A 24,256-nucleotide genomic window follows, 5' to 3' on the forward strand; every position below is an offset into this window, starting at 1 on the left:
AAACCGCGATCACCGACTTCTTTAAGAAATAAAAGTCTGGTGGTGGCGGAAACATTTTTCTAGTGTTTTGATCGTACTCGCGATAATTCGAACCCTCGGTTAATTCGGACATTCTCTCTGGTCCCGTGAAGTCCGAATTAACGGGGTTTTACTGTATTGAAGTGTGAGTGCGAACGAATCGAATCGAATATTTTTCTAATATTTCTGGAATATGTTTAAAAAGTTGGAGAGGATATTCTTATGAGATAGCAACATGAAAGTGTTTCTTTTCCCTAGGTTGATGAAGCACTGGCGGGGTGGTGTTTCATAGTTGTCTTATCAAGAAGGAGGCAATGTAGAGGCCCAATTGTATTTATGTACATGATATGGTGCAGCCAAAGTGTTGCCGACAACACTTTACACGTGATGGGCAAAGATGCCATTTCCTCAGCCTCTCCTCCTCTTTCAACTTCTGTGGAAGCCCAACTGATGTGGCGGACAAGGGTGTGCTCCTTTCAAGTCCAGAGTTCCAAATCTGCCTCGTAGACGTCGATATCTAAGAGCATCTGAAAATTTGGATGCTAAAAAGTTTCGGTGCCCGATTTTTCGGACTTCCTGCCCAAATTTCAGGTCCAAAACCGCATTAATTGAGGCCCCACCTCTGCCACATCTTTCATCTCCATGTTGGAACCAGCATTTTCTTGAGTTAATACATTTGCGACTGTAGCGGAGCTTCAAAGGCAGCTTTGCCACAATACAAGTGTGATGAAGTGAAGCATATTGAAAATCTGAAGGGGTCACTTTCAATCGAACGTTGACTGTATTCGTCTTTGGGAAGTTCGAATTGTTCGAATAGTAAAATTCCAGTGCGAATCGAATCGAATAGCAAACACTATTCGAAAAATATTCGAAATTTCAAATGTTCGCACACCCCTAGACCACACTACACGTGACTACAGTACAAGTGATCACACCTACATAGGATCCCACTACACATGACCACTTCTACACATGATCACACCAGGAGCACAGGAAAGACAGCATGCAAAAAAAAAAAAAACACGCACAACACAAGTGGTCAAGTTGTGGTTGAGTAATTTCGTTGAGCAATACAGAGACACCTAACTGGTACATTACCGGTTGTTACACTCCCATGCATTTACACTCCGAAACACCATCCACTTTCCCTCATCTTCGACAATTCTTATCAAATGTTATGCTTTCCCAGATCATGCGTTTTATTTTTACCTGTGGTCACCTGTGAAACGGTAATATCACTGTACAGTATTTCCTGGATTGCAAATTGACTGCTGATGATGTGTACCTGAACTGAATCAATGTTGAGCTGCAGCTTTTCCTTGGTAGCGTAGATCTGGGGGAAGGTGCGCCTCAGAGCCACGAGCGCGGCCTCTGCGCAAAGGGCCTTGAGGTCGGCCCCGCAGTAGCCTGTGCAGCGAGAAGCCAGCTCTGAAAGCAAGGCCTGGCTCGGTGCTGGATGCCAATCTCTCGTGTGGATCTGGAGTATACCGAGACGTGCCTGCAAGAAAAATACAGAAGATGAAGGAAGGTACACAGCACACTGTCATGTGATTGCAACGGCAAAGGCAGACATCGCATCATGACGTTATGAAGACATTCACGAGCTGAGCTTGAAACAATATGACCTTTGATGACTTTTATTCTCTCGTAATTTGCAATTACGAGAGAGCATTAACTAGTGTACTGGCCCTACCGTATTAACTGGCATTCTACCAGCACCAGCTAACGTTGGCTAAATGATGTAAAGTGTTGGCTAATGCAGTCTATCCGCTGTTATAACAGCGACGTTGCTTTCATTTGACCTCGAGTCAATGATGCTCTTGCGTATAGAGTTGAACCCCTTTATAAGAGACACTGATGGAAGAGACAATTGAGTATACAGTGCAGTCCACTTATAACGATATCTAAGTGTCAAGGAAGTCCCATCGTTATAAATTTATAATTGTGATAAGCGGCTGCGGAATCGTCGCTCTCACCGCTGTCCGCAGCCCGTAGTACGCGCAATGATTGCTTTATCACTGAGGCACTCAAGACGTTTCCACAACATCGTCTGCATGAAGAAAGTCGTCCAGACCCGACACATCCCCATTATGTGCTGACCACAACTCCTGCACCCCTTGACGGGACGCCGGGATGTTGGCCATGATGTCCCGACATCCTGTCCGCGGTGAAATGTAAAACGGAGGCAGTTATGGAGAAAGCCAGTCAAAGCACAGCGCACACAACAGGCGAGTGAGCGAGCGAGCGGCGCGAGTCAACGTTGGTGCGACCAGACTCGTGGATGAGGCCGAAGTGCTAGCTCCGGGAGGGGAGCTAGGAAGGAAAGCTCCTCCTCCTCTCGCTTCCTCGTAAGCGCCGCAGTCGACTCATTTCCTGAGGGGGTGGATGGGGTGCGAGGTGCATCACGGCGCATGCCGTTGGTGTGGAGAGCCATTTTCGGCATGCGCTGTAGCCCGGATTCAATCGCTATATCCAATATCCCAGCACTGGAGCATCGTAATAAGCGGCTTATTTTACCATAGAAAGCATACAAAAGTGGACGGTGCCATCGTTGTTCATCATTATATACGATATATTATTATAAATAGTATCGTTATAAGTGGACTCGACTGTAAGAGACATGATGGTTTTGGGACGTTGAACCCCAGATATTATTATTATGTAAGAGGCATGAGTGTGCCTACATTGAAATAGGGGTTGATCAGAAAATGAGAATTTGGTATTCTACTTATAAGAGACACCTCATGTAAGGGTCAAGAATTGCTTGCCAGTGCATGTCTCCTATAAAGGGATTCAACTGTACTACGCAGATGACAGCCTGCTATCGGTTCTGCCTGTTGTTTTTTCTTTCCCTGTTCTGTGAACATTGCTAAACCTTGTGGACTTCCACAAACCCATTCACCATACATACGCATACCTTGTGGCAGGGCAGTGAAAAGTGGAACTCCCGGTCGAAACGGCCCGGCCGCCGTAGCGCAGGATCGATGGCGTCGATGCGGTTGGTGGCACCGATGACAACCACCTCGCCGCGGGAGTCAAGGCCGTCCATGAGCGCGAGCAGCGTGGAGACGATGGAGCTGTGGATCTGGTCCTGCCGCGTTGATCGAACAGGCGCCAGGCCATCGATTTCATCGAAGAAGATGATGGACGGACGCATAGAGTAGGCCTAGAGCAGGGAGGGTGGAGAAAAAAATTTTTTAAAAAGGCATCGGAATCAAATTCTCTGTCAGCAGAGTGCTGTTGTGGATTACAGCACCTGTCAACAGCAAAGAAGCTGGCATTATGTTTGGTGGGCAACAATCTACCCATATGAAAGTTTCAATAAAGCCTCTAGGAAACCAGATTGTCCTAGTACAGATTGTCTTACTGACCAAAAAGGTTTCTCACATTTTTCTCACATAAAGATTTAGTCACCGAAAATTTTGCTATTTGCACAGCTCTAAAAAAAAACCTTCCTAGCTCCTCCAGCCCTCGCCTCACCTGGTCAAAGAGCATGCGTAGTTGTCGCTCGGATTCGCCGACCCACTTGCTGAGGCAGTCGGCACCCTTGCGCATGAAGAAGGCCACCCGCGAGTCGCCACGGCCACACTCGTTCGCCAGCGCTCGCGCCACCAGCGTCTTGCCAGTACCTGCAGAGCATACACAAAAGCGCATTACGAGACAATCACAGTAAAAAGAAGCTGGCGGGCTCAGTTGATCAGAGTTAAAACCACAGACAGTCACAGGCACAACACGGATGTGCAAATGCCAGAGACAGAAACTTGCACTGAAACCGAGCGTTCGCACCTCCCATAGATCTATGGGAACGTCATCGTTCGCATCGTGCTTCCATCACTTCGGGTTCTTGTCGCAGCCACCGTTGCCTTTCCCAATCCCTAGTATTCTCTCATTATACGTACTGCTGGAGCACTCCGTACAGATGATATAGCGAAGCTGAAACGTGCCGCCATGGTGTTTATTACTGGTTATGTTTGTCTAGAAATCTTAACTGGTGTTTGCCGCCTGTCTGTAGCCTTCTTCATTTTTAGTGCACCAGCGGTGAGTAGTCGGACTTGTCCAATTTCTATGGCACGGGCCCGTTCATGATGATGACAGTTTTTTGCACACAATGTACATACCAAAGCTTTCTACGGCCGGCTTAAATAGCTTCTCTGTTTATTAGTCACCTCAACGTGCCGCGATAAAAAATAGCGAACTTACCGGGGGGACCGTAGAAGAGTACGCCCCGGGGCGGTGTGATCTTGAAGCGCTCAAAGACTTCGGGATAGATGAGCGGGAAGAGGATCATCTCCTTGAGCTGCTGAATGTGACTGTCCAGTCCGCCCACACGGTCAAAGACAGCCTGCAGACCAGACCAAGAAAATATTTTGTGTCCATGACCATAAAACTAAGCTGTGTCAGCGCGTGCAACGCAATGACTCTGCCAGCGCACGCTCTCTTCATCCTCTTCATCTTAGGATTGACTATATATAGAGACAGCTTGCTTTTGGCGACGTGCATTCAAGAACTGAGGATAGTTATAGCGAATTTTTCTGTATATCCTAGTAATTTGGCGGATATTAAGGCCTGTAGTCAGCACATCCATTCAGGTTGACACAATGGATGTGCAATGTAGGCATGAGTGTGTGCCTTCTGAAGAAAACAAAAGAGAAGCACAGAACAGATAAATGGAAGAGACAGTGAGAAAGAAAGAGAAAAATAGACTGGAACGGGGAGAAAGGACCTTGCTAATTAAGACCATGCTAATTAGTATTCTGGTAATTAAGATCTTGTTAATTAAGACTTCTAATTAACACAATTACCATTAGGACCATGCCAATTAAAACCTTGCAATTAATCTGGGTTGGCCACAAGTTCTGCTGTTAGTTCAGACTTGCACCACGAGTGCAAGCTGCCACATTTTTTTCTTCACGATGCACTCGAAGCTATTACGGGAGCTGAAAACTAGTCACAGCTGCCCTGTTTCGAGCAGCGCCTACTCTAGCAAAAAGCTCCGCAGAGGAGAGGCGCAGAGACAGAGCAGGAAGCAACACTAACGTCCTTGTCGACATGCATGGGGTCAACGTCGGCCAGGCTGGAACCAATCTTGGCCCGATCACGGAGCACGCCCTCAAAGAGGTCCTTCTCCTGGAAGTTGAGAGGCAGGCACCGGTTCCGGGCACGGACCATGCTGCGGGCCTTGCGCCGTTCGAAGCGGCGCTCGTCGTCGCTCGAACTGCTTGTGGAGGAGCTGTTGTGTGTGGCGTGGCGTTTCCTGCATCAGTAATGGTTCGTGTTAATAAAGGCAGCAGCATTCGGCCGTGCTTTCAAGTGTGCACGCAGACTGTTTTACAAGCGCCATTCCACAATTTAATTATTCATGGTACCCTCGAGGTCCGAGGGCATTACAGAAGGGAGTGCTACATTATTAATTAATATCTGGGGTTTAACGTCCGAAAACCACGATATGATTATGAGAGACGCCGTAGTGGAGGGCTCCGGAAATTTCGACCACATGGGCTTCTTTAACGTGCACCTAAATCTAAGTACACGGGCCTCAAACATTTTCGCCTCCATCGAAAATGCAGCCGCCGCGGCTGGGATTCGATCCCGCAACCTTCGGGTCAGCAGTCAAGCGCCATAACCACTAGACCACCGTGGCGGGGCGGGGAGTGCTAAACAGGAAACGAGGACAGCAGTTAGATAGTACAGTAAAAGCTCGTTAATTCGGATTTCTAGGGACCGGAAAAAAATGTCCGAATTAACCGAATGTCCGAATTATCGAATGGTCGAAATAAACCCAATAAATGCAAGAGTTTTTTCAGCATACCTTTACTTTACATGGTAATCGCGGATGCGTCTCTGTTTTCAAGCAGAAATTCGCGCGGACACAATTTTTCTGAGCCCTTCAAGGTGCTCAGCAGCTCGCATGCTGTCTGCAGTGCCAAAACAAAATTCTTTAAGGACAACGAGGGCCTCCGCAGCTTCCTTCACAGTACGAGGGGGCCTGTGTGGCTCATAGTGTGGCTGCTGCTCTTCAGCCTCTTCGTTCTCGGATTCATCGCCATGCATCACTTCCTTGAAGATTTGCTCATCAGTCAGAGAGCCGGCAGTGGCAACGCCGTTAATGCCGATATAATCGTCGAGTGTCACTGCATCAGGCATAACACTTCCGAAATCCTGCCCGTCATCGTCACCGTCGTTCGGCGACACTACGGCCACTGCTGCATCGCTGGAGTCGGGTACAACAAAGCCACTGTGCCTGAAACAGTTGGCAATGGCGTGCGCAGGCGTGCTCTGCTACACATACGCGAAGAATGCTAACTGCGCTCAGGAGACTCACGTCGTATTGTTTGCCGACGTCATGGCACAGGAGCTACTTCTTGCCAGAAGAGCCCATTTTTCAGGGCACGCAAAATTTCTACATTGGTGGTGAAGTCCTTGGCCTCGTACTTTGGCCGCTTCGCCAGCGTTGCCATCGGCGGAGAGTGCGTTCACACGAGAAGTCAGCACAAAAGCACTAGCAACGATCAAGCTAAAGGAGCCGTACTGAATAGACCGATCTCACCGCGAGTTGCGCTACGCCACCGCTGCCGCAGTGCATGCCGGTACTTGTAGTACTCGGTACGTTCAGCTGCCTACAGCTGGTGCATTGGCGAGCTGCATTAGCGGCCTTATTTGGATGATTTGCGATGGTTGGGATGACGTGCTGTGTGCTGGGATGCTACAACAGGAGCTTGAAGCAAAAGGACTAGGATTTTACGTGTTCTCGAGGGATTTCAAGTTCCGACAGGAATGTGTGCGACAGTCAACGAAGTCGGACAGAGACGCAACTACCGCGCACTTTCTTGTTCAACGTGTTTGTGAACTCCCTGTGCATGATGCATCGTGGTTTTTCACTGCCCTATTGCGTCATAACAACCTTGCTGCGCGAACGATGGACCGATCGGCGACAGCAAAAGTTCATATAACGCGAGCTCGATCCCCTTGCCTGGGCGATCGCCGCCAGCGGCGACAGATTGGATACAACGTCCTTTCCGGGCTCAACAGAGATCGCTTTAATATATAGGGAGACCTAAACCGACCTCTCACCAAATGCGATGACGACTGTCAAGCGTCTAGCATGAACGAGACCAAGATTATAACTGCATGCTGTGTACAGCTCGCGCCGTGGAGCGCACGGCGAAAACTCGGCCGTGCCGGCATTGCACCCAACTCCGCCGCCGGGATTTCCCTATTCCTTTCAATATGCGATATTATTGTGAACGCATCATAAAGCGGACAACAGCGGTATCAAAGCTGAACTTCTTTATGAGCGTGGGCTATTAACCGTACACTGCCGTTTCGAAGCGGTAGGCCTAGCGACGATACCGGCGCCGAGCCACCGGCTGAGGGCCTCCGCCGCCAGCCGGAGCGAGCTACTGCTTGTCCGCCGCATTGCGTGTGTCGCCAAAATCTCTTACTGACTCATCCATTCCTTGTACAGCAGGAAATATTATGCCATTCACGAGATTTTTGTGATGTTAACCTTTGGCAAACGGCATGAGCGGCCAGTCACCGTTCAGCGGACGCGCCTCTAACCTGCTTCACGGCGACAGTTTTTTTCATTCACGTTTAACTTATTACTGTGATCGAAGTCTTGCGTTGACAACACAGTTTACATGAAAACAGCCGCCTCGACAAAAAAAAAAAAAGCGCAATAAGCTTCTGTTTTTCGTCCCTTCGGCTTTTTTTTTTTCTCCTGTTGTCGTGTAGCGGAGAGCTCTACACAGTTTAGGCAAGTCTTTTTTCCCGGATACTGTAGCTTGTGTCGCTTGCGTGTCTTGCGTTCACTGAAGAAGATATCTGCTCTCATTACGACGGGAACGTGATTTCTTTTTTTTTTATTACTAATATTTATTCAGCAAAACGACCCAAGCTCATCAACCCAACGAGACGACCTCGCCACATGTAAGCACTATCAACTGTTCTTTTTTTATTTTAGCGCTAGGATGCAGTTTAACCTGAAATAAAATAACATACATTGGAGGTGCGGACACAGTTTTCCACCGCGTTCAATCATCTTGCGTGTCGAGGATTGGTGCAAAACGGCAATATACCTGAAGCACGCAGCAAGCAGCCGCACCAGCAGCGCTCCGAGAACTACAACTAAGATGGCGGCAGTGCCACTGTCGGAAACTCGCGCATGCGCAGATGGTCTGGTGAGATCGGTCTATTGTTCCTCGATAAAACGGCGTTCAACGATGCAGCACGCCAACGGGAACAAAGCAACAAAAAATGACACCGCGCCAAACCCACACGCTATCACTATACTATCACTCTATCGCGCGAAGAAAAGGCGTTCAACCAGTCTCAAGTCAAGCCAAGCCGATAATTGATGTTCATGGCGATGCTGCGTTTCAGCTTCACTTTTGTTCCGAATGGTTCTTTTTTCGTTTTCGAGCCTCGCCAGTGGCCCGAAAGTCGCCGAATTATCCGATCTGCGGTCAAATCTGTCCAAAATAACGAGCGCCCAGTCTCATAGAGTGATGCATATATTTACAGGGACCAGATGACGTGTCCGAATTAACCGATTTTCCGAATTAACGAGAGTCGAATTAACGAGCTTTTACTGTAATACAATACGTACTGCCAATACGTAGCCAGGTTCATATACCAAGATTCTACTGCAGTAATATGACATATTAGTAGTACCTAGATATACAATGTTACCTAATACTTTGCTCAAAGGACTTAAGTGCAAATATCAATAAACAATGAACATAATATTAGTTCCTGCATACACAATGTTAGCTCATTTGGGCTGAAATACTTGAAAGCAACATAATAAATAGAACATGGTAAAACTTTCTAGTTTATACAATGTTAGCTACAGCCTTCCAAAAAAAGTTTGTTATTGATGGCGAAGATGTCATTGGGAAGGTGGTTCTATAGCCGCAATGTTCTTGAGAAAAAGAAAAAGTGTCAGTATTTCCAGCTTGAGTTCCAACTTTGTAGCTATTCGCCGCGAGATCGGGCTACAGGTGGCAGCACCGTCGCCGCGCTAGTGTGGACAGGCGGTTGTCGGCGCGTATACAAACGCACACAACAGCGCTTCGTTGTGAGCGATTTGACCCGATTTCCAACAAACAAAATGCGTTGACTGCAGCTTTCTGGTAATGTGCGCGCTCTTCATTCCCGAACTAAATTCCCGAACGTCACTATTACTTGTGAGAGAAGCGCATTCTGCTAACGAACGGGTTGCTCGCCTTCGGCAACAGTCAGCGTTTTCGCAATGGATGACGTTTTCTTGTTGTTTTATTTGTACATGTTTAGCTTGTGTTCCACCTACTATGCACTGCTGTAGCGCAACTAAATTAAGTATTTGCTTCTTGTTCATCTGGATATCCCAACAAAAAGAATGCCCGTATTCCTGCACGATGAGTTGAAATAGCACTATGTGCACTGCGTGCTCAAATATCCATCCGCATTTCTTATTCAGTTCTCCATGAAATGTAGGACAGTTGATAGGTTTACTGAGGAAATGTACGTGGCTGACAGCGCTTTAGCGCTATGGAGACGTTTAACACACATACGCTTGTTTTTATTCCAGTAACAGTACACAAAGGTAACTGTACAGCACGGAACTTTCTTCGATTGATTACTTGCACGACAGTAATGGAACAAAGCCCGGTTATTTCACGGGACCAAAATACATTTTTTCATGCGAATAATGTCCACTGCCTTCCATCAATCTACTAGCTGTAACAATGCAACACAAACGCTCAAGGTAATGTAAAGACAAAAAAGATGTGGCTTCGCGTGAAATTACTACGACATAAATGTAAAGTACGCCATCTGGATTAATTTTGCCCGTCAGGGCTCTTTAACGCGCACCTTAATCTAAGTAAATGGGTGTCTTTGTATACATTTCACCACAAGTTATAATTGCGCAAGGCAACTCAGTTTTGCGATTTCCGTGTCATTCCTTTTTCTGTTCTTTTTAGAGGAAAATTTAAGTACCGAAGTGTCAGACGTGACTTGACAGAAATATTTCTGTGTAGTGGGACCAGGACTGTACACAACTATAAAACTCGTCGCGTAACCTATATATAAACGACAGTCCCGAAGTTATACACCTAACCACAATGCGCAAGTGCACGAAAGCCTTTTTTTTTTTACCACCGAGCCGCTAAAAGGCTATGTTCGCATGAGATTTAATACTTCTCATGTTTAGGACAACACCAAGTGCACTTTGCAATGCGCTTGGACCACAGAGCGGCACCCACACTGATGATTCTCGTGAATGGAGGGTACGACGACCACACACAGCACTCTCGACAAGTGCACTCATTGATCTTATTACAGTACCTATACAGCCGATCAAGGCCAAATGCTTCTTTATATAGTGTTAGGCATACGTACGAGCGGTTAATGTTGCACTAACGCAACGGAACAAACCGCCTTTTGAGGACCTGCATGACGTACGCGCACATGCAAACACAACATGGCTAGGAGACGACGCATGGAGCAATCCACACTAGGCGCGGTTCAGCCAGAAGCCACCAGGCAGCGACTTCGCTCGATCTCGCGGCCAATAGTTGACAGGTGCAATAAGAAATGAGGCAGCGAAATGAAGTCATTGCGAAGGGATCGATGATGGTAGAGCGTGTGAAACAAAGTTAAGCATGCAATTTTTTTACGAGATGCTAGTAACGGAATGCATGAGTTGGTTTCGTTGAAGTTATGCTGGAAGTACGATTACCGATAACGTCATAAAAAGTAGAACCCCCGTCATTACGTTTCTTATGAGCGCCCACGAAAAAGAAGACATAAGCTGTGAAATTGTAGCCTCCCAACAACTGCTCAGAGTCTGAAACAAGAGTGACCTACACCAGAGCATAAATGCCAGTAAAACTTAACCAAGAGAAACATATCAAATGACACTGTATTTTCTCTTGTACAATCTGCTCCCATAAGTAACCCGCACACGCAACCACGATCCACGGAAAATTTTTTCAATGGATTGTGGTTGCACGCTGCAGGCACACATTGCACATGTGAATCATGTCCAGAAAATTCAGCAAGATGCCAAAAAGGTCAAAATCCGAAAAATCAGTCAGCAACTGTAATCGTGAACGGCACTTACCAACCAGTGCTTTTGGAATTAACCAATTTTAAAAGAAAGTGCCATAAGAATTGGACTCATTGTTGGCATCCCTACCTTCTGTACATGGGGCTCCTGTGGGCCGGAGAACGGTAGGAAGACCGGCTCCGCCGGTCGTGCTTTGGCGTGTGGAAGATGCTGGCTATCCGCTTGGACCGCTTTGTCTCCGCTGCACACAGGTCGATATAAGAACGCTGGCGAGCACAAGCCCAACTAACTGGATCAATGAGCGATTTTCCCACAGTACACCACACGTACAGTACTCTACAAGTGAAACGGGTCAATTTAGGACGGACTAATGCATTCCACTCATTTCCACCATCTTAACTTCGTGTCACATTTGCATAACCGCATTCCACTCATTTCTGTTACATGAAGCGCTCCTGCGAGTGTTAAAGAACTTAATTTTGCCATACAGATATATCCTTGTGTACTTGTTTTAAATTGAAACATCAATGTGCTGGCAAATGTTACGGGAGATTCTAACACCATTACTAGGGCAAAGACAATGTTTTAAAACAGAAATGACATACTTTAACTTTATGATAAGCCTGGCATTTACATAAGAGAAAAAAATTTTGGCCAGTGAAAACCGTCGCACAGTGAAGCTGTAAGTGCGCGAGTGCATGTGATTGGCCAGCGAGATCATGTGGTGTTCAAATGTGCCACCAGATTTGAAATACGCACGCTTACACATTTCGAACATTATTATCATCATCAACTCGAGCCACATTTAGGATCATCATTTCGATCCTGGCCATCATCATTTATTATAATTATTTCGAGCATCATTATATCATCAATTCGTTTTATTCATTTCTTCATTCACTCTTCCCTCTGGTCATGTGACCTGCGAGACTACTACTACTACTACTACTACTACTACGTATGAAAATGCCGAGGGGGTGGACTAAGACAGTGTCTGTAAGAACAATCAAGCTTTGAGCCAACTCCAGCGGACGCAGCTCTTTACCGGTGCACCACAATTTTGTGGACGGAGCCTGTACCAAATTCCTAGGCTGTCGCTGAGTGAAGTGACGGGCGTAAGCCACCATCCCATTAGCACAACTCACCAACAGGCACTTGAAAGCGCTCCGTGACGGGCTTCTTGGGACGAAGGTGGTAGCCATTCATCACAGGCAACTGCTCCTCTTCTTCATCGTCGTCATCAGCGCTGTCCCCAGATTCGCCCGAACTTCCACCACGCGGCTCAGAGTCGCTGGCGGCCACTCCTGCTGCCGCCGCCTCCCGCCGGCGGCCCCGTCTCTCCTCCGCGGCGGCCCGCCGAGAGCTCCGCGTGCGGAAGAACGGCTGCTCCTCCGCCACTGCGGCCGCTTGGTGCTGCTGGCGCGTCCGCTTCACCCGGGAGTACATGTCGTCTGCCGAGAAATGCTACAGGAAAGAGCAGCGTGGGAGCAACGTAACACGTCGGGTTATGGGAATGCAGGCACCACATTTTCCTGCAATATTTACTAGAGGGAGGAAGAGGATAAAACTTTACTGTGGTGCTACGATTATTAAGTCCCATGGGAATGATAGGTACTACATGGATTTGCCTAGTCTTTATGCTTGCGGCTTGGAATGCACTTGTGGCTTTGTTTATTGTTGTGTTTTGGCTTTTGTCTTGGATAAAAAAAAATGCTTGTTGTGAACCTCCTGAGCTGACTTGCATTGCCAGCTTTAAAGGGGTCAATGTATGAAGTGGGACTGCTAGACTTTTGCTGAAGTTCGTCTTGCGACACAGCGGCTGCAGGCAACACGGAGCTCAAAGAACGAAGCTTAATCCTGAACTACCCGTCATTCCAATACTGGCTGAAACACCACGTGTTGCAGCTCCCATAGACATTACTGCCAGAATCCCCTCTAGTGTAATAGTATGAAACTGTATGCCTTTGTGCCGGCTTTCAAATCGGCCAAAGGGGAATGGAAAACGTAAACATAGCTTATACCTGCGTTTACATTACGTCTTTTTCAAAGATTTCCCCAAGAAATGTCTTCACTAAAACGCATCGTACCCATTCCAATGCATTGCTTAGATTCGAAAAGAGATTTCTCAGGGCTGCCTTTTACATTTGTCACTTGTGCCCTTTCCAAGGCCACGCATGGTGGCAGCTGACATAGACAACACTGCTCACCTGCATCTCAGACAGGCCGAGACGACGGAGCTCGGCATTCACACCCTTCTCGTTGCTTCGCTTTGACTCGAGGCTGTCCTCGTTGTCCCCGTCTAAGGTCTCAGAGTCCTGAACAGCAAATGCAGGCCCCTCAGAACCAAACGGCAGAGTCGATGTGCCAGTTTTGCAACGCTCCTACTGGCCATGAAGCCTCGCAGGAAAAACGGTGCATTCAAGCGCCCTCCCTTTATCCGGGCAATGCTACCAGTCAGCTCCTCATCCACAAACCAGTCATAAAACCAAGGACATTATCTTTACACGTTCTATAATAGAATGTTTGCCCTCGCTTCATGTGATTGGTCGAGGCTCACACGTATGTCGCCCATGCACAACAAATATGCGAGCCTCAATCAATCGCACGCAACGAGGATAGACGTTGTTATAGAATGTGTACAAGACTGCACCCCTGCACAATCATGCACAGATGAGACTAGAAAACTCCTTCCCTGACTTGTTACTACTGTTCATGCTGATCTGGTTTCACATCGTGAGTGTTTGCCCAAGCCCTCTAGCCTTACAAATGTGCACACAATTGTACGCATTTTCAGGAATAAACGCACAGTAGCTTGCCCAAGAACAATGGCAACACGAGACATTCTTTCAGAAATGCTTTCAAGACTGTTTCCAACATAACAATGACCCAACGAAGCAAGCAAACTTCGACAACTGAACGTCCAAACTGAGTAAGCTTCTAGTGGCTTTAACCATTAGAAATTTTGCCACCAGTTTTGCTAGGGCAGTAGTGAGAAAAGTACACTGCACTCAGGCAGACCAGCGTACACGACTTCTTGCAAATTTCTTTTAATGCGGAAAAAGTCGAGTTCGTGACTCACATTGCCACCTGGAGGCATGCTGTCATGGTGATGGCTGGCAGAGCTGCGGAGGTAATGATGGAACGTGGTTGGGTCCTTCTTGCTACGGGATGCCGACTGATCCGTAGGTGGCTGTCGCAGGATGAGAATATGGGGCTACCATGAGAACACTTCATCTAGGAGTAAAACCCACCAATTCCCAGATTTGTTGAAACTTCAGAGAACGAAACTAGAGGGGCGATCACCAAACAAGTCCCACTTTCTTCCCTCTCTCCATGTGGGTCCTTTGAATGTGCCCATCATCACCTTAGGCCATTCTATTCTATGTTTAGTGTAGGGCAAACCAGCGTTTCTAACAGGTCAAACACACCATCAAAAGACAGTGTCACAACGGTGCCATGATCATTACCACCATGTTGTCCGTGCCTACTGTATTCCACAAGAGGTAACGCGCATACAAACATGCTGACACTCGTTTTTACAGAGATGCAAGGCAACTGATCGAGTTTAACCTTCCCAAAATGACACCTGGAGGATGACAGACACTTTATTCAGCTGTGAAATCAATTTTGGCCACCTTTGCCTTATTTAGCTGCCATATTGGACATCAAGCTTGCAACCTTATTCTAGACAGCGGTTTACTGTGGCCGCTAAGCCATTACAAGTTTGCACAACGTTGAGAAGGAACCCCAATAAGATAGCCTTTCGGCAGCCACTCGAGACACCGAAGGAGAGATCTCAGCACCTCGTACGATCATAGCAAAAAAGTAGTAATTAATTCTAAACATAAGAATTACCTGCTTCCAACACCCACAGACAACAGCACTGACCAAAACAAGGAGGTGTAATGAGGCGATCCCTTGCACTAAATATAATTTTTTTTTTTTGTCCACTGGTCAGAGTTGCACAATGCCTTTCTTGGGTGAGTTGGTACTTATCGAGACATAACATTGCAGTGCAAAACTAAAAAAACTGAGTTGGCCAAGACAAACAGACTTTCTAGCACAGACTTTCTTTCTACTCCTGTATGCCCCTAAGTCTTTCGTTTCGAGTTTTGTGCTACAATATCATGTCAATCTGTTCTGAGTTATCCTACTGCACTGATAACGCAAGCAGAATGCCACATGGGCAACTGTTAAAGAGTGAAAAGGAATAGTACTATACTCGGCTATAACCTGTGAAAAAACATCAACCCTGTCCACAGCTATCGCTACTCCCTCCCACTGAGAACTTGCATAAATGCTCCATCTAATAGCGCTTTACTCACTTTCGTGACTCAAGCACTTAAGAGTTTCAGACAGTTGGCTTTCCCATACAGACGCACGTTTGTCTCGCAGGTTTTAGGTCGGAAACTTGAACGACCTGGCAAATTTCGTCGGGGATTCTGACATCGCCGCTCGGCCAAACTTTATGTTTTAAGGTAGTAACGACGAACCTTTAACTCTTAATGTGCATAGTATTTACACTATCCGAGAAAAATTACTTGTGGTTCGAGCGGAAACAATGTAGCACGGCTGTATTTCACAGGTGAAGGGCAGGTGCACCGTGGTTCTATGGGCAGAGCTCACTGTTTTTCTTAGGCCGTAACCGAGTATAGAAAAGAATCAATGTTGCCCCGCCACGGTGGTCTGGTGGTTATGGCACTCGACTGCTGACCCGGGGGTTGCGGGATCGAATCCCGGCTGCGGCGGCTGCACTTTCGATGGAGGCGAAAATGTTTGAGGCCCGTGTACTTAGATTTAGGTGCACGTTAAAGAACCCCAGGTGGTCGAAATTTCCGGAGCCCTCCACTACAGCGTCCCTCATAATCATATCGTGGTTTTGGGACGTTAAACCCAAAATATTATGAAAAGAATCAATGCGTCCTCTCGGTCCAGAAGACGGCGAGGAAATGAACGCGCACCTTGCCGAAGTCTGGCAGGCTTGACGTCAGGATCCACGTCTGGTTGAGGTTGCCGTAGATGCACTTGCGACGGCGCGTGCTCCTCCGCACCATGCTGTCATCGTCCTCGTTCATGTCGTCATCCGTCGAGACGGCAACGTTGTTGGATGGCGGCGGCGGTTCACGGCGGCGCGATGACGTGTGTGCGCGGCCGTTGGGCAGCAGGTGATCCTGGTGTCTGTGCCCACCCACCGACCGCGTCAGGCGCACTGTCGGGGCAGAGAAAAAGAGGCACTTGGGACACAGTTGATTAACTTGCTAGTCTGTCCATCATCGATCAACAATCTGCTTGTTTTTTAAGTGCCAGAGTTACACCTGCAACTATAGGTCGAAACGTGGTGTATTAATATGCGCGCCACATTGGCGTAGAATATCGCATTAAGTTGCTAATGCTTTAAAGGGCCAGTAAACAGGTTCCCACTTCTGCCCAAAATCTTTGCAGTTCCTTTTCTACGATGCATCACTAACACAGATAAGCTGTACAAGATTGTGAAATATTTTAATTAAAAAGCAACTCCTAATCACCACACAAATAATATATAGTCATTACAAAAAAAAAAAGAAACACTACCATTTTTCATTCTATCTCTGTGAAACAGAAATGGCTATTCCCAGTGAGCATCAACTTTTGCAAAGGCCTAAAAATAATATTCACGAATGAAAGGAACACACTATAATGCAAGAGTGCAAAATAAAAAAAATATGGCAGAGAAAGGAGGAGGAGACGGCAAATGCATCTGCAACACATGAGAATGCTCGAGGACAGAAGCTCAACTTCAACGAGAACTTGCCTGAAGATTCGTCGTCGGAGAACTTCAACCTTCGAGATGACCGTCTTCTGTCTTCATCATCAACAGACTCCTAAAAGAAACAAGAAAAGGGTTTTCTTTTTTGAAGACCAGTGCGTTCATGCCACTAACAAAATTTCATTAGCCCCACTATGCAACAAAAAATGTTTGTACATGTGTCAAAAAGTTTACGGGTCGAAAATACTTCTCAGGAGTCTTTGGCATGTGAACGAAAACCAAGCTATCGAAGTAAAAAACGGAGAGCTCTTCACGTGTCATAAGATGATTAACTGAGGGCTGGCGTTTATGCTGCTCCATGCTATTTTAAGCCTACTTAGCTTAGATTTACATATCGGCATACTAAACAGACTGCACTTGAAAATGAACTATAAATCCTGTACAAAAAAAGTCACGGCTCGTTATGTGTTTGCCTAAGATGACCTGAAGGTGAATGCCATCTTCTCAGTTGAATGTATTGATCCTTCAATACAGTTGACGATCACAGCTACGTGGCCCAATTGTCCAGATAATAATTGGAGTCTTACGTCCCGAAACCACGATATGATTACGGGAGACGCTGTAGTCGAGGGCTCTGGAAATTTCTACCACCTGGGGCTCTTTTAACGTGCACCTAAATGTAAGCACACAGGCCTCTGGCATTTCGCCTCAATCGAAATGCGGCTGCCACGGCCGGGATTTCTTCCCGCAACCTCGGAGTCAGCAGTCAAGCACGCCAGCTGTCACTAAGCAGGTTCAAAGCACCTGATAAATTTTTGTAATATGCAGTAATGTTCCAGCCATTCGCCTGTGATACTGATTGAGAAGCTTAACTGTGATGCACAAGTCCCGACTCACATGATTTAGATCTCGTAGCCAAGATAAAAATAGCCTGCATTGCATAATAAATTGATCTGGACAGATATCACTCAAAACTGCCCATGTGATAATGGTTAAACGCATTTAAGTTTTTATTAATGAGTACTTTTGTGTCAAAACCGCAATCAAACTATGAATCAAACTATGGCACACAATACCTGAGAGACAAGACAACGCTAGAAATCACTGATGCTTCCTTTATTCACTAGTGAGGTGGTGTGTGTGTGGCAAGGACAGCTATGATGTTGCACAAACCAGAAATTGATTATTTATCCACCAATCTAAGATTTCACACGTGTGTTTGTCCTATTTATATATCTACCTGACAATAAAGCATTTGGTAGTCTGCGCCCGTCTGATGTCCCTCCTCGCCTGCGGCTTTCTTTTTGCGCAGTTGTTCCTAAACAGAAGAGACTAGGCGGACTTAGTTTACCTGTGTCTAAAAGTATGGAAGTGTTTTTACATTTTGTCTAGGTAGAAATGCAGCCATTATGACCAGGACTCGCAACCAAATGAACCAGTAACCAATCTATCGGCATCAACAAAGCCGTCGTGGCTTGTGTCCTGAGGGACATCCAATCAAATCCACGCCATTTAAAAGCAGTCATATAAAATAAATCTGTCTGGCTAGTTTGAAACAATCAAAAGGAATCGCATCCTGCACCTAACTTTAAGAATAAAAGCGCCTCAAATTTTTTTAAAACTTGGCTCGAGATCTTCTCCTCCGAAGATTTCCTGCTACGAGATTCTTGCTCGTAAAACACTCCGCTAATACCTGTGTTTACATTTCCTATTTCAGTCATCAAAGTTGTTCAAATTTATACTGAAAAGGTTTGCAGCGCAAGCACGGTAGTGCTGAAGGAAAGGTTTAAAAGTGAGGAACAAAAAGCAAAGAGGGACAGCTTTCCGTTCCTCGCTTTTAAAGGGGTACTGACACAAAATTTCGCGGCCGAGATAGCCTGGTGGATCGATTCCCATGTACGTGTGTGTACCATCTGCAAAATATCGACAGCGAATAAAGCTTGGAAGGTATTTTATATGAATTTTGAAGTTTGCGAACGCGATCCAGCATTATAGGCCGCACCTGGTGCATTGACACCCACGGAGGTGACCCCCCTACTTCCCCTACGTAAACGTTTCAGCCGGTACACGTTATGATGACGTCGTGGCCGCCATTTATGTTTTGATGCGCTTCCCGACGAATCGCTCCTCGCCAGCGGGTCAAACCTGAAGTGATTCGCCACGTCGAAAATTCCTTCCGTCCCCGCCGCAAGAAAACTGTCGCTATCAGACGACGATGAGCCCGGCAACGACAGACCGCGCGAAAATGCGTCCCTGTTCTGTGTGCTCACGTGACCGAGCGTTTCACTCGCTAGGTGGTGATAGTTGCACCCGGCGGCTTGTCGTTTTTGGAGCTCTGTCGAACCAAAGCTGAGGCTGTGTCAGTAATGAGGAGCTTTTAATTAATTACCTGTCGCGCGCTGCAGCAAACGATGTGCCGTGTTATGACTAACAGGCCCCCCGCAACACATTGCAGCAAAAAAACGCGGGGCGAAAATTTTTGTGTCAGGACTCCTTTAAAGCTTCCCTTCAGCACTACCGTACTTGCGCTGCAAACCCTTTCAGTATGCATTTTAACCAACTAGACCAAATAGCCGTTCTTCTTCAATTGTTCAAATTCTCGGGGTTTTTCCGCCAAAGCCTAGATACGATTATCAGGCACAGATTAACTCTGACCGTGCACAGATTAACTCTGACCGTCTGTGGTTCTTAATCATGCATCTAAATCAAAGTACAGCGGTGTTTTCTCATTTCATCCCCATCAAAACATGTCCACCGTGGCCGGGAATAAAAAAAAACCTGCCCTCGTGTTTAGAAGCGCGACGCTTCTAAGCTGCCACAGCGGGTTCTGTATTAAAAAAGAAAGACAAGTCAACATAAACGCCCAAATGACAGCTCCTTTCCAACACCTAAATTACTTTGACTACTTTCAGGTCCAACAGCAGTGTGTAACACTTAACCAAATATCAAGAATGCTCCCTTAAATCACACTCGGCCGCCAATACACGTTAAACATCTCGCAACTACGCATTACATGCTCTTAAATTCAACCAGTCGTATGCTGCTTCTAACAGATGTCACAGAACGGCCTCATCTATTCCATCCAACCTGCCAAGTGCACGTCAAAAGGCTGCGACATGCATCCCATTTCCTGTATTTTTTCCTTTCGTTTCCTTCCTCTTAAATTCATCGCAACTCTGTGATACGAGATGAACCTTTTTAGTATTTTTACTCTCTCCATGTCCCTGTTCTGTCACAGCTGCAAAACGTTTACCATCTGGCGTACATACCCTTCGCGGAGCAAAGCAACGCCGTTCACGAAACTGTTCGCAAGGTGAGCGCGCCAGCACGAACCACCCGTGGACCGTTCTACTGTATCACAAAAGTTCTGCCTGCAAGTCCCCACTGGTAAGCTCAGTTCTAATTACCTGTTCCTAAATATGGTTAGTCTTACCTAAAACCACATATCTTTGCACCGTAACGACGTGACCGTAACAGAAAAATATACGAAATATCTGTCATGCAAAAGTATTTTAATAGTCTTCCTTCCACCAAAGCATTAAAGAACGGAACAAACTGCTTCATGTCGTGGCGTCGATAGAAGAAAGATTTTGTAAGTGTGTTAAGACGACATGCCAGTGACTGTGCATAGCACTTAGTCTCGCTGGTAAAAGCTATCTCTTAGGCCCATATTCACAAACCAACCTTACTCCTTATCTGACATTTTCCTTAATCGGTACTGTGCCTTTAGTGTGTTTGCTAAACAGTCGTATGAACTAGCCCAGCTTTCCGCTCTCGTAATGCTAAACAAAGTAGGCCCCTATTCACAAACCAATCCTGCAGTTACCTTTAACCCTGTTACCGCTTTTGTGCCCTTGTACTACACTGTACAGGGTACATGAAGGAAAGACGATGACTTTTGAGGCTCGTTTCTTAGTTAGACACAATATTAATAAGAACTAACAGACAATAATGCCAAAGACCACATGTCCTTAAACCACGTCTGCAAAATTTCTTTGGCATTATTGTCTCTCAGTTCTCATTAATACTGTGCCTAACTAAGAAACGAGCCCTAAAAGTCATCGTCTTTCCTTCATTTATAGCGAGGGTCTCGTTCTGGCAGACTTGATGCCTTCAGGTAGTATGCGCGGGATTATTGCTCAGCTGCCAGCTCGTAAACAGGCAGAAAAAAGAGTGTTCCACACTCGCCGCCATGGCTGCGACTGGCGCTGACTAACACCCCTAGGTTTAAATGCACACATATACCCATAAAGTGGACGAGAGGATGACCGCCGCCGCAGCTCAGTGGTAGAGCATCGGACGCGTTATTCGAAGGTCGCAGGTTCGGTCCCTGCTGGCGGCAAGTTATCTTTTTGTCCAGTTTACTTTCTTCACACTTTATCCTAATTACAATGTACAGTGTACAGAAACTTAAGGAAAACAAGACAAGGAAAAGGTTGGTTTATGAATACAGGCCTCAATGTGGTTACTCTTCTCGTGTTTACTTTGACGTGTTAACCTTGCAACCACTATTCGCAATTTTTTTCCCCTTTTTGTAACATCACCCCCAAAGCAATGCCTTCGGGCAATTCATAGTATCATAATATATAAGATGAGTTAAAACGATTCTATCAACAAGCCAATAAATAAAGGTATGCAATAAAACTTCGACCAGCTCACGCTCTGAATGCCAGGCTTTGGCACTAAGGCACGACACCACATAACACAAACTTTTAGCCATGGTATTCAAAATTGTAACTTACGAAGTTTCACGTGTCAAAACCATTATGACACACGCCGTAGTGGGGTAGTCCGGATTAATTTAGACAACCTGGTGTTCTTTAACGTTCAACTATTAAGCATACAAGCCTTGTTCTAGCATTTCGCCCCCTCGAAATGCGGCCGCCATGACCGGGAGTCGAACCCGTGCCCTCGAGCTTAGCAGCGGGACACCCCACCTGCTAAGCTATCAAGGCGGGTATCGAATGCAGACTGAAATTAAGAGAACTTGGAGTTAACCATAGCGAAGGAAGCACTAATTTATGCGTCATGACACCTGTTCGTAGCGCGTAAAAAACGTTTGCTGGTGTTCGAGGCTACGTGTTGATTTTAGTCGTGAGCGGGAAGTGTCTATCAATCAATGACAAAAAGATAGCGACTACAAGAAAAAAAAAAAAAAAAAGGCGCGTGTCTGCTCATGTGATAATCTCAAACAAGCCAAGTGCCTCGTTTAGAACGCAAAATTGCTGGCGAAGGCGGTTAACAACGATTTGACAGGTAGGGTGTCGAAATCAGCTGATGGCGTCGCGGTGTTTGCAGGAAAAACGCGAGCGAAAAGAATTCCGACTGACAAGAACGGGAGGTAAGAAGTTGGCGAATTAGACCGAAGAAATACTGACCTTCAGAGTCGAAAGCGAACGAACACGGCCAAAACTTTCCGCACAAAGCGGCTAAACAAAATAGAAAAACAAAGGGCACGCCACCACCCGAATAACTCGAACAGCACCGCACGCGCGGCCACAAAGAAAGAAAAAAATCCGCCCCACGAATAAAATGTAAACTTCAAAAAAATTATAAACGGTAACGTCGTTCCCTGTGTGCTGTCTCGGCCCAATTACACGCGTTCCCTCCTTCGCAACGAAGAATAAATTTAATTGAATGACGCGGAGCTGACCGACCTACGGTGACCCCACCGCCCCCGCTGGCCCGGCAAATGACCACGTGATTTCTCGGGAAACCACGCCATGTGACTGCGCCGAAAAATGTAAACAGTGGCCGAAGGTCGCATCGCGACCATCCGAGGAGCCACCATAGAAACTGCACGATTCGCATCGTTTTAACGAGATCGAAATTTTCGATGACGCAGCGGCGGTGTCGAAAAGAAGTGTTCCTGCGCTTTGAAGCCGGCGGCAAGCTCGTAATTTTCGTGGCCTTGGGACAATTTCCGTCGGAAAGGGGGTTTCCCCGAGCACCCGCGTTACGCGAGTAACCAAGACCACCAAAATAACTCGGTCAAGCATTAAGTGCGTCCCTTTGTGACGGAGACGAATGCAGGGCATGTTTTAACGAGCAATTCACGTCCACGTTTCGACTCTCAGCTGAAAAAATTGAGCCCGACTGCGAACAAAATCTGCGACAAAAAAAGTATGGCGCTGCCATTTCTTTGTAGAATGACCCGGTCAGCTGTAACAGCGCATCTCACGCAAATCTAAGCGATTTGAACAACAAAACGAATACGGTTTTAATTCCTGCGTATATAAGAGCAACGGTTAGAGTGAACAAAATTCATTACGAGTCGGGACAGCGACATTCCTGCCGGTGCTGAATTTCTAGTCGCCAGACCCGATGGGCATTACGCTTGCGATTTCTCTACGACGCAGAGAACGGGACGGACAATGCGCGGAGTAGCCTGAGCCCTTGCTTTTCGACAACCGATCCACACAGCGTCGGTAAAACGATCCGCAGCGGCAGCGGGAAAAAAACACGACGATGTTCGTTAGGGCTAGCGCCGTCTTTCTTTCCTTCACACCACCAACCATTGTTCCCCCTGTTTGAAAGGCGGACTCACCTCCGAATTGTGCGATTCGGCGACTTCGGCCCTCGTAGATCTGCGCGTGGCGATCCTCGGCGGAGGATTATCCGTCACCGAAGACCTGTTTCTCGTCTTAACCATGTCGGTGTCTTCTTCAACTCGCCGAACGAAGCATAACCACCAGCCGCGGGGGACGCGGGCAAAAAACCTCCTCCTAGGCCTAACGACTCCCGCGGTGTCGGCAGACCGGCGGGGCAAAAACGTTCCGCTTCGCCTTGCCGCGTTAAAACGTGTCACTCTCACCTTATCGTTCGTCACAAATATCGTCTCCACACAAACACAATCGTTTTCGCTCCGCACAGCCACCGACACCTTCCCCGCACAACACTCACTAAACCAACCGACGACGACTGCGCGCCTGACGACTGTTCGCAAACCAATGCGCGCGGGCGGCGCGTTGAAAATTGGCGCGTTTTCGGAACAATCAGCTGATTCCCGCGAAAATTGGTGCGTCCGCGCGCGCGTTTCTTGCATCATATTTTCGAAACGACAGTGCGAAGCGATCACAATTTTATTCTTCAAGCCGTACATCACCGTGCGGTGCAGTGTCACAAGAAGACGATTAGAAAATCTCGTCAAAAGAATACCGACGCTTCGGCCTCGGGGTTCCCGATGGCGGCATTTGTTTTTTTTTTTTTTTCCCCTCTTCGGATACTTCCACATGCAAGCTGCTCGTTTTCGCACGCTTGCAAATGTAAAAGAGAAGTGCGCGAAGCTCCATGCGAATCACGCGAACACCTCGAATGTCTATTTTGAGAGTCCCCGTTTGTTTGCGATGGGCAGGCTACGTACACACGAAAGGATCGCGTTATCTGTAGCGGCGGGGTACGGAGAAAAGCTAGCAGACGACGCCGCCGTTGCCGAGTGC

The 24,256-nt window shown here is 46.9% G+C and overlaps 1 protein-coding gene across 1 annotated transcript; it reads right to left on the reverse strand.

The window, feature by feature from the left end:
- Positions 1 to 1,313: 1,313 nt before the first annotated feature.
- On the reverse strand, positions 1,314 to 23,852 carry LOC119371755 (ATPase family AAA domain-containing protein 2; the record flags this gene model as incomplete). The annotated part of the gene is given in 12 exon segments (XM_037642217.2): positions 1,314 to 1,516; positions 2,936 to 3,184; positions 3,499 to 3,647; positions 4,219 to 4,360; positions 5,056 to 5,272; positions 11,201 to 11,312; positions 12,217 to 12,535; positions 13,279 to 13,386; positions 14,151 to 14,261; positions 16,033 to 16,280; positions 16,863 to 16,932; positions 23,365 to 23,852. Coding segments are annotated over 12 exon segments (2,033 nt in total), but the record flags the coding sequence as incomplete, so codon positions are not given.
- Between the last annotated feature and the right edge of the window lie 404 nt (positions 23,853 to 24,256).

Source organism: Rhipicephalus sanguineus, chromosome 10 (assembly GCF_013339695.2).
Source record: "Rhipicephalus sanguineus isolate Rsan-2018 chromosome 10, BIME_Rsan_1.4, whole genome shotgun sequence".
NCBI lineage: Eukaryota > Metazoa > Arthropoda > Arachnida > Ixodida > Ixodidae > Rhipicephalus > Rhipicephalus sanguineus.